The following is an 11,354-nucleotide window of genomic DNA, read 5'->3' as shown; positions in this document are numbered from 1 at the left end:
GAGCATGGTAGGCATCTTATCAAGATCAAGATAGTGATAGTGACCAGGTGGTGTATGACGTGCAGTCCCTAAATTCAGTAAATTTTCATCGTCAACCGTGTAATTGAATGGGATTATTTTGAAATTTTAAAACGCTTGAAATATCACAAACAAATAGGCCTATGTTGATAAATAATATAAATACAAGCTAAAACCGTTGGGGTTCGATAATGAACCCCACAAAACTAACCAGTATATGGAAAATGCCATACGGCCGGGCGGTTTCACGAGTTGCCGGCTCGATCATGTCATCCGCCGCCTGATAGTGACATAGCAATTAACATGCTTATCTATCTATCTATCTATCTATCTGCATGTAATTGAAATTATGGTGTATTTGTTTTAACAAGGATGAAACAACTGGCTCCTTTTGCATGGAAATTAGAACAAATTACTATACAAGCTGTATCAAAAAGTTTGGTACCCAGCAGTTTTGATATTTTGTCAACACTTAAATAACATTTAATATGTTAAAATATTTGCACCTTGCAAACACAGAAATATTATTAAAATGTTTTTTACAAAACGTTTTAATAACATTTAAATGTCGGGTTATATAAAGGTCGTGAAAACATTATAAAACGTTATTTAAAATATTTTGGGCAAACATTTTTTGCAAAATATTTTTCAACCCCAAAATAACATTCTGTTTAGAATGATTTGTACCAAGTTTTCACAAATGTTTTTGGAATGTTATTAAAACGTTTTTATACCCTTTATACAGGGTGTATCAAAATGATTGGTACCGGGCTATGTGACATTTTCAAAAATATATAAAAAATACAAAATTGCTAATTAATATAGTGCTTGTACTATAAATAAAAAGGGGCATATGTTAACTTATTGATCTAATAATCTGAAGTTGATAGGTTGATGCATCTGGGAGCTATTGTCATTTAAACGGAGATCGACGTAATCATGGTTTTACTTATTGCTTAAAGCAACACAAGATGAATAGGTTCACTGCTTGAACCATTTATTGCATACATGCTCTTCAATATCTCATCTCAGTCTACATAACATAAAATTGCTTTACACATGCTTTTAGAAAGATAGTTCCTGAAGTCCCTGCAATACGACTCTGGCAGTGTTAGGTGAAGCCCTATCTTAAATGAACTTAACACCTGGGATGGATCCATTCTGTAAATTGTCCACATCAAATTTTGAAACATTGAAAGTTATAACATGATTGCATGGGATACTCCTTGCTCTTGGAAACTGTCTTCCAAATCTTCTCTGCACTTCTCTATAGCTTCGTGTCAACCAGTGATTCTTTACTATGAATGCACGCTGAAGTGTGGAATACTGTGGAGCCATTCCATTAACTTTTACCAGGTGTAAACTACGCTACACTGTCTACAGTCTATAGCCATTCTGCCACACCATCTACTTAGTAATCTCAATACTACAATTTAAATTACCGCCCTGAAAGGTGTTGATACACAAACTTCTTTCACCCCACCTAAATTATTCAAGTCAATAATATTACTCTCAACCATTAATATTGATTAGAACATAATATGTTATGACTGAAGAAATATAGACAAGGAAGATATTAAACATTTCCATGGTTTTCAACATATCATTCTCACACGGTATTTGTAGTAAAATAGAGCTTGAAAATGCTGTGCTACTGATCCAGCGTTACGATGAAAAATGTAAAAACACCTACTTTCCTTTAGAATCATATAACATCTGAACAGAATGTGCTATCTTTATAATCTAAAATTCTTAGAGATTATAAAACTACTATAATTACAAATATTTAAACAGTTAACCCCAAACTGGTACAAAAAATAGTAAAACAATTCAGCAAAAAATGAGAAGTCGTCGGTACCAATCATTTTGATACACCCTGTATAACCCGACATTTAAATGTTTTATGTAAAACATTTGTGTTTGCTGTGCAGTAAATTACCAGCAAATGTTATTTAATGTTATGAAAACGTTTTATACTCTTAATGTACCCTTTATATAACCGACATTTAAACGTTTTCTGACAACCTTTTATAACCTTTTGCGAATGATGTCGAAAACGTTTTGTGTTTGCTGCGTAGCTACTTTTATGAAGAATGAATGTTCTGTAATTGTTTTTATCCTTCATCTCAATTAGATTTTCAGTGTATTAGCAAGTAGATGATGTATATGTATCACAGACGTTATACATTCATAAAAACTTTTCTTTTGATCAACATAGGGGTAGATCCCGGGTGGGGGATAACCCCCCCCCCAATATTTTGCCATGGTGAGCTTACTTATTTGTGTCTTCTGTACTATCCATCATAAACCCCCTTGCATAACGAAATTCAACTATATTCAATATCCAAAGCAATATCATCACTACAATATGCCCCAAAACAGAACTCCCCCATCCCACATAATCGCAAATTGACACGACAGCTTCATTCCAATTCAATTTATTTCATCCAACGGTCCTGTGATACACCTTCCCCAATCAAACACATTTCTCTTGCATTTGATCATCTTCTACTCTTCCCTAGAAAAAATCATTATAATACCAAATCTAAACACCATGCCATGGAATTCACCATATCACGTCCAAGCTCACATAATGGGCGCCCCATTCCTTTTTTAAAGGAATTTTTATTTACAATACAAAATTAAAAGATGGCTGATTTTATGATAAAATTTCTTAACACCAAAAAGGACAAAACGAAAACAAACAACACTGACAAAAATAGGACAAGTTTTCCATGTTATTTTCATCAGGTGCAGAATGAGAAAAAAAAAGTTAAAAAAAGAGGAAATGTAAATAAAAACAGATTGGCAGGCAAAGTGACTTCAATCTTCATTATGTAAATTTCTTGAAATGTTTGCCCAATGAAGTTGATGATGAATCCCGATCCCGATGATTAATGAGATGGCCTTTTTTTAAGCTCTTTTACTGAAACCATTTTCTTTTTAGAAATATCGAAAAGAAAACTGCCCGGAAAACTGAAAGGTTGCGCCCGGCATTTTGAGTTCAGTCAATCCCGGACACAAGGCCCTAAAGTTGATTGTGCAATTTGTGATTTCCTGTCCATATACCGTAAACGTTCGCCTAATGGCGCTATGGGCTCCCTTGACATAACTGGAATTTTAGACACAAACTAAAAGTGCCCTCCCATAAAAATCGACCAGCAAATAAGGGCACATACCCTTAATTTATGTTGGGATTTTTAGAGGAAGGGGCTCTCTATTTGTACACGAAATTGACAAAGGCAAAGGAGCCCAGGTGCCCCATTAGGCGAACGTTTACGGTATCATTTGGCGAGATGAGGCGATTCTGCAAATTTATCACACTTGATATCGGGCTTTTTAAGGGCTTTGTCACCCACCTTTTTGTGGGACCTGACAGCACATCAGACACAACAAATTGCCAGAATTGCATTCTGAAATGTCCTTCTGATATCAAATATTTTTTTGAAATTCGTGTAGGTCTACTTTACCTTTATCATGTTTATGGCAAATTACCGGGGCAAATTATTAAAAATGTTTGACATAAGGAGGATTTCGTGATCCTAGCATCCACTTTTTATGACATTTTCCAGTAGATATTCACGAAGGCTTATTTCCAAAATCAGGTGTCAACTTTGTTCAAAAGTACTGGTTCTTCCGTCAAATTTTAATTTTGTTATTCTTTATTCAAAATGTTGAAATAATATTAGCTGCCGGGAAAGGTTGCTGTCCATTTTAAGGTGATATAACAAGGTAAAGTGAAAGAAACCCCACTGGTTATTTTTACCATTTAATAGGGCATTTACATGCAGTTCTAGGGGGGGGTAAAGTCATAATTTGAAATTTATGACTTTATGTCGAACTTTGCTCTGTTGACCTACAAAGACAACACATTTGGCCGCTTCCATTTGGATGCAAGTTGGGACAAGTGTAAACATTACAAATATACAAATCAGGTTTGAAAAAATTAACCAATTTCATATTATAAGATCATACATTAGCCTATGGCTTTAACGTTGTTCCTTGTTATGAGGGGCGGTCAATAAGTTCATAGAACAAGGTAGGCTTACTTGAAAGAGGATTATTCTTTCAATCTCACTCTTGAACATGATCGCTGCATTTTACCTTCTATGTTAACAAAATACAGAAGTCTTCCAATTGCTCACTTCAGTGATGAAGGCTCACCAGCCCGGGGTGGTGAATTCTCAAAGTGGTCTAAATATTGCTTCCCCCCCCCCCGTCTTTGGCCTGGCCGTGCCAAAAAACCTTTGCCCCCCCCCTTTTTTTTGACGTGCCAAAATCTATGGAACAATCAGATTGACCAAGTGAGAAAGAAAGTTTTAACCGATTTGTATTTTCTAAGGAGAGCTGCTAATTTTATCACCAAACCCGGGCTCCAAACACCATCAGTGTCTACTTTATAAAAGCATTGTTGCCACTCACTTTGACTATTGCAATGTTGTTTGGGGAAGATGTAACAAAACCCTTAGCAATAAACTCCAAGTCTTACAAAACAGAGCAGCAAAAATTATTACAGGTGTTAGTACTGGAAAAATCCAAAAAAAAAAGACAAGTTATATAAATGAAGCAGTTACAATCCATAAGGTTATTATATAACATTCAAGCACCAAAATATCTGTGCAATAGATTTGTTAAATAAAAATTCCTTTTTTTATCATGGATAAGCCAAATACTGATTATATATGAAGCGTAGCTTTAGCTACAGAGGTGCTCAACAGCATTCTGTGGCAGTGGTGTAACTAGTGGGCAGGGGGCAACGTGCCCCGGGCGTCACCCTTAGGGGGGGGGGGCACCAAATCGACCAATTCAGCATCGATTCTGCGCCCCTCCAAGCGATGAAAGTCAAAATTTTCGCATTTCAGCATAAAATCAATTGAAAGAACATTTTAAGACCGATATTCAACTTCTAGTAACCACAATTAATTAGTGGTAGGCCTTATTTTTCCAAAATTTCTCGCGCTCCGCGCGCAATTGTTTCTAGAATTGAGTGGGGGGGTCACCATTATGTATCCTTAGCCCTGGGCCCAACAATACCAGAACGAAATTCAAATTTGACGAGATTTTGCTAAACGAATTAATCTGCAAGAAATTTTTGGTACATAAACAGAGGTTTCCAGTGGTATAAAAATCTCAACTTTTTTGAAAAAAGTGGAGGGATGAGGCTGTGGATCACGAAATGCCCTTTTAATATCCAAAATTGATTGTACCAAAATTTAAATCAAATTCAGGTCAACGTACTTTCATGTCAGGGCAGCCTATGCATGGAATTCTTTGCCACCGACAGTAAGAGCTCAGATGGAAAATATGACTTTAGGCCAATTTCAATCAAAAATTAAAGAAATTTAGGCCTGTCTTTATCTATATTTTATTCATTTACTTGCTTGATTTTTGTATATAAATATAATTATTGTATTTCTGTATTTTGAATCATGGTATTTATAATTATCTTGTAGTTGATGATACCATTATACTTATTTATAATATATTGTAAATACATTGTAAATACTGTATATACTTTGTAAATATTGTGTATCGTAATATATTTTGTTGCTATGACATGTAATGTATCAATGAGGGCCTGCTTGAAAAGTAGTGCTTGTCACTGAAGCAGTATAACCCTCAATAAAGAAAGAATAAATAATAAATAATAATAATAATAAATAATATCCACACGGACATGTGGAAGATCAATATTGTATTGAACATATTTTCACCGTGTTTAAATAAATGTATTATTATTATTATCTTCTTAGGGAAGGAGATCCAGGTGCTCCCACTGAATGGACTCGTAATTCTAGTGATTAATGTATGTCTATTGCCTTTATCACTAAGTTTAGAAGTTGTGTACCTGATTATGACAACTGGTATCAATTTTGTGCATTAAGATTCTGTGACTCCATGTAGAAGACACCCTGGAATACCCAAATGTTCAAATGTTAATGGATTTATATTGAAAAACACTTTCATCAGAGATGTCATATTTTGTGGGTATCACATCTTTTTTGTTTTTTATTCATTAACCCTTCGATGTTTTCTTCTCGTTTTTTATAAAACATGTTTTATTTGGTTTTGAAGTCCCAAGGCAAGTCAGGGAGCTCAAATAGGAACGAAATATTTATCCCAAGTAAGCAATTGGACAACCATATCTTAAAAACATTTCTATGGTGATTATCCAAAGCTACAATATGATGCTTACTAAACTTTTGGTTTCAATTTTTAACCGTTACTGATGTACCAAATCTGTATTCGCTTTAACCAACATATCTAAACAACCAAATATCACATTTTCATCAAATAACTTTCATATTGTAGCTTAGATTTTAGAGTATAAACATGGGTAATTTCAATATCCTGGCATGTAAGAAAACGGAGATGTGATGATGGAGGTAGAACTTTTTGAATGACCCTCACAGAATCTCGCTTTTGGCTTACGCGGTTCTCACCACACCTATTTCTGATAAAAAGAAATCGATTGATGTTCAATCGTTTCTCCAGCATAATACAAGTAAAGTAGGTAAAAACGCATGAAAGAAATACTACATATTCAAATATTTGAGACCAGTATTAACACCTTTATTGCGAATCACTGGTATAATGTATAAAATTTAATATGTATAATGATTTACCACAAAATACCAAATTATTTTCTATTGCCATGATTTAGGAGAAAATATTGGATTAATGGAACACCAATTTGCAGTTCATTTTAGCATCCCAAATATTATATAACACTTGTTTCACGTCTGAATCAAATTCACATTGCCAGCTCAGCGGCACAGAGACATATCTCCATTAGCTGCTGTACGTGACATTATACATGAGTTCTCTAACGCATCATATATGCACTAGACTCCCAATACAGGGCACACTATGTGACATTATACATGAGTTCTCTAACGCATCATATATGCACTAGACTCCCAATACAGGGCACACTATGCACTGGGTGAGCTCCTGACTGCATATAATCATATACACAGGAATTAATGGCCATATATCTCTCTGTCATTGAAACTAGCTGAACTATTTAACTTTTGATTCCATTCTTTAAAACTGAGTATCTTTAACATCAAACCAGTTTCCGTTCTTGTGGAAATAATTACTATTTCTTTTATTGCTTTATGATTTCATAAGTACGGAATCAAAACAATTACAAGTGCTATAGAATACATAATTCATTTGTCTAATTCAATTATGTTACGATGCAATTGTAATATACAGACCTGTTTCCCTTGCATCAGAAATAACATCACTACTTGCAAGGAATAATAACTGATTTATACAATACATGATGTAGTTCCCCGATTTGGAACTCTGAGTATATTACTTAAGTATATATAAATTCACTATATAGGTAAATAGTATGATTGATCAGGTCACTGTTGTATGTATTTTTACACTATTATCAATACATGCCTTTGTACATATTGGAATTGATCACAATTGAAAATTGTTTGAAATTGATAAGGAACATAAATATAAGATATGTTGGGAGTAAAATGTTCTGATATAAATAAAGTCAAATTGGAAGTTCTATATGGTTGCAATTCCTTGCAACTGGAGGTGCCTTATACCAATTGAAATCCATACACCCCCTTTGAAACACATGAAATTATTCTCCCACACAGGGGGGTGTAGATTTCAAATGGAATCACCCATTCAGGTAACCCGATTTGATATTCACACTTCCTGTGTGGCAGATTATGGTCAAGTCTTCCATGGGGGGATGTATGGATTTCAACAGTTAGAACCCATTCCAAAGGTTGATTATTAAGTGCCATCATTCCAAAATAGTTCAATCATGTGCATTATTACTGCCATTCTTTGGAATAACAGATCCTTGTGGCATATACAATGTTTAGGATAAGGACCACACTATCTACAAAACATACATTATGTCATTTTGACTTCTACACTACATTTTTAGTACAAATTGCATTCTCTGACAATATCCTTTAATACATGGATAATTTAATTATCGAGTCTGACATCAACACATCTATGATGTCATGAGTAGGATTTGCCAACTCTCCCATTTCATCCTCCAATCAGAAACGCTATAACTTTGTATATTATAATAAGCATGTCAGTCTAGAATGAACACTGTAAGATAAATGTTGAGGCAGCAATAACTTGTTCCAACAGATATTGACCAGGTACATTTATATTTCAGTTGGTTCTACAGATTAGAATACAATTAACACAGTGGGTTACTATGACATGGGGATATACAACATGTATTCATGTTTACTAAGTACAAATTGCAACTACAAATTTGGTAAGTAACAGATGCCATATTCTATCACATCTATGCAAACTAAAGTCTAGCATATTACCATCACAAAGGACCCCAAAAATATACAACTATGGTTTGATCAGCTCGTAATCGGCAGGCCTTATAACATCTTATACATTGAGAATTGTCTTGTGACACCTTACGAGAAGCATCACAAATTACTAATTCAAGTCATATAGCCTACATTGTCTACTTTCTTTAACACACAAAATATAGACCAGACAGCTCCACTATATCACTCTTTTCGGCATAGTGGTAAAAGCCTAACAATTCCCACCGATTACGAGCTGATCAAACTATACAATGTGTTCAGTAATCATTTAACTTTGATATTTTTTGGTGGTTAATTTTAAAGGCACAAATATGATGTGGTCACAGGAAGAATCTACCTTGCAGTATTTACAGAGGCATTTTAATAAGAACACTTGAATTGCAACATATTCTATAAATCAATAAACACTGAGATGAAAGAATCATAATAATATAAAGAAACAAAATATACACAAAAGGCACTATCATATAGCTTGCATAAATTACCAAATATTTTCAATATCAAACTGTCTGCTACAATTGTTGAAAGACATTTGTACTCAGTACTAGATTTCTTTTTGGTGAATTATATCATCACATAATTATCCCGTGAATACAGAGGTGCTATATATTAGAAACATTTAGAATCCGTTTTTTTCTGCAGAATTTGAGCGGGAATGTTTGAAATTGTAATTGGAATGATTATGTTTTCAACATATTAAGCAATCTTTTATTCCATTTTTCACATTAAGCTGTTATTTCTACAAAGCCTCTATACACTCAAAAACAAAACATTGCCTAAACTGCCCTTAGTTTTAAGAACAGGTTTGAGCTTCAAAATGTTGCTGCTCAATTTAACAAGAAAAGAACAATCATATTTTTAGCATACATATGCTACATTTAGATGGATGTTATTAAACCTTGTGTTATAGTTCCATGGGTCAAATACTTGTCTGCAGCATCTGACTTCAAGTTCCTTGATAGATCAGTTGTCTAGACACTCAGGGGTCCCAGGTTCAAATCCTAGACAAGAATGAAATTTTTCTTTCCTTGGCTTACTTGAGGAAATGAATTTGTGACCATACTTTCAGAATAGTCACTACAATGAGTGAAAGAGCCTAATGATTTGGATTTTAAACAATTCAAACATCATGCCACAGAAGGGAACTAACACAAACAAAACCTACAAACACAAGAAATTGATACATTGTAATATTATGTTATGTATAAATTCAAACAGTCACTCATACATACTCAAGGATAATAAATAAATATTGATGTTTAAATTCTATATAAATTGTGACTTCACATACACTGATCATTTGATATAATAATATTGCTGTTGTTTTAATATAAAAATAAATTCCCGCATATTCTTAATCCTTTTGTACTTCATTCTGAAATAGAAATTTGATAAAAGATTTTATCATCTATAGGTATGTGCTTGTATTTCTTGAATAATGTCTGAATAAAATACAACTGATTTCTCTATAGAAATCTATATTATTTTTTACCATTCTCCATGATTTTTGTTTTAATACTTCTAATTGTAAATTACAATCTATAATATTCCCCATCTTTTCACATAAATTCAACAAACTGATTTTTCCCTGAAAATAAATGTGAAAGTACATTTTCCCATCATGCCATACTTGCTTATTACAAAATGTGGGGAAAATACTGATTCCTACAGTTTGGATTTCATGAACGCTGATTCATTTTGAACACCCTCTTTTTGGCTATTCTTTTTAACTATGGTAACAAGCTTTGGCCTTAGGGTCCCACCTTATTGTAATATGGGTGTCCTCCATGTGTTCCATTCTTACATGGCAGATCACCTGTTACCATTATAGAGATTCCCAATGGCATTTTCACTGGGTTTCTCAGGAGTCCAAATCAGATACACTTTGACAGCAATCATCTTGTTTAAAAATTCAAAGATTGTAAACCACTTTGTAATGATTTCATGTGTTGCATGCCTACACAAGTATGGCAAATAAGAGAACTGGGTCTATTTGTGAAATAAGTATATTGCAATGATATATGGCATATATTTGTTCTGTCCCATGTCACCATACTGCTGTCGGCATGTTACCATGTTATCTCTCTACCGTTGTGGGATGCCACCAGGACCACTGCTACCACCCCGCTGCTTATTCATGTTGGTCAGCATCTGACTGATGTATGAGGTCAAAAGGTCATCCATTTTGTAACCCTGCAAAATGTACAAGAGATAAGAAAAATATTGAGAAGTCTCACATCTGACTGCATTCAATGTCTTTGTTCTACAACAAAGTAAAGTAAAACGGAACACAAATATCTTTAAATAGCACAATTTGACAAATAAATCAGCATATGTAATATTTGAATGGCTCCAACAAAACAGAAACAAGTCCCGTTTCCGACATTTTTCTCTAAACTGGCTATTGATTGACTGACCCAGAACCTATTTTCCCACCCAAATTACACAGGCACATGACATTTATATATGCTACAATACACAAGTATTTTGCTTAGCAATACAATGAGGCATGTGATGACACAGGTGGCCACGTTGGTTTCCTTTGTGTGATAACTATGAGCACTCATTTTTGAATATGGGAAATCAGTACAAATTTACCATCAACATCCATTGCATGTATTTAAAAACAGATAGAAAAGAGACTGAGTTTGAATTTGAACATGTTTCACAAAGCCAACATAAGACTTACCAGAGATGTTTCACAGAGTAGCTTGGTACCTCTCACAAGGTTGCCAATGGTCATGTGGAAATAGGTATTACCACTGCTCCAGTTAGAAATCTTGGTGAATGGGAATGTTGCTAGGGTTTCCTGTGATGCAGCAAAAAACAAGACAAATATTTGTAAGATATAATTTTAGTGCGCTTTTTATTTGAATCCGAGGTAAATAGTAGGGCCTTCTCAGAGTGGCCTTCTCATTTCAGTTCATCACCAGAACTTTTCTCTACACTTTTAATGAAGCTAGCTTACATAAATGTATGTGTTTATAT

At 34.2% G+C, this 11,354-nt stretch overlaps 1 protein-coding gene across 1 annotated transcript in view; it reads right to left on the bottom strand.

Moving 5' to 3' along the window:
- Positions 1-9,719: 9,719 nt before the first annotated feature.
- LOC140155978 (unconventional myosin-VIIa-like) overlaps positions 9,720-11,354 on the bottom strand; it is a 43,612-nt gene continuing 41,977 nt past the window's right edge. The window contains 2 exon segments of the mRNA XM_072179019.1: positions 9,720-10,559; positions 11,056-11,175. Of these exon segments, the coding sequence (XP_072035120.1) occupies positions 10,452-10,559; positions 11,056-11,175 (228 nt within the window). The 3' untranslated portion in view covers positions 9,720-10,451.

Source organism: Amphiura filiformis, chromosome 6, assembly GCF_039555335.1.
Source record: "Amphiura filiformis chromosome 6, Afil_fr2py, whole genome shotgun sequence".
Lineage (NCBI taxonomy): Eukaryota > Metazoa > Echinodermata > Ophiuroidea > Amphilepidida > Amphiuridae > Amphiura > Amphiura filiformis.
This window is presented reverse-complemented; position numbering and strand designations above follow the sequence as displayed.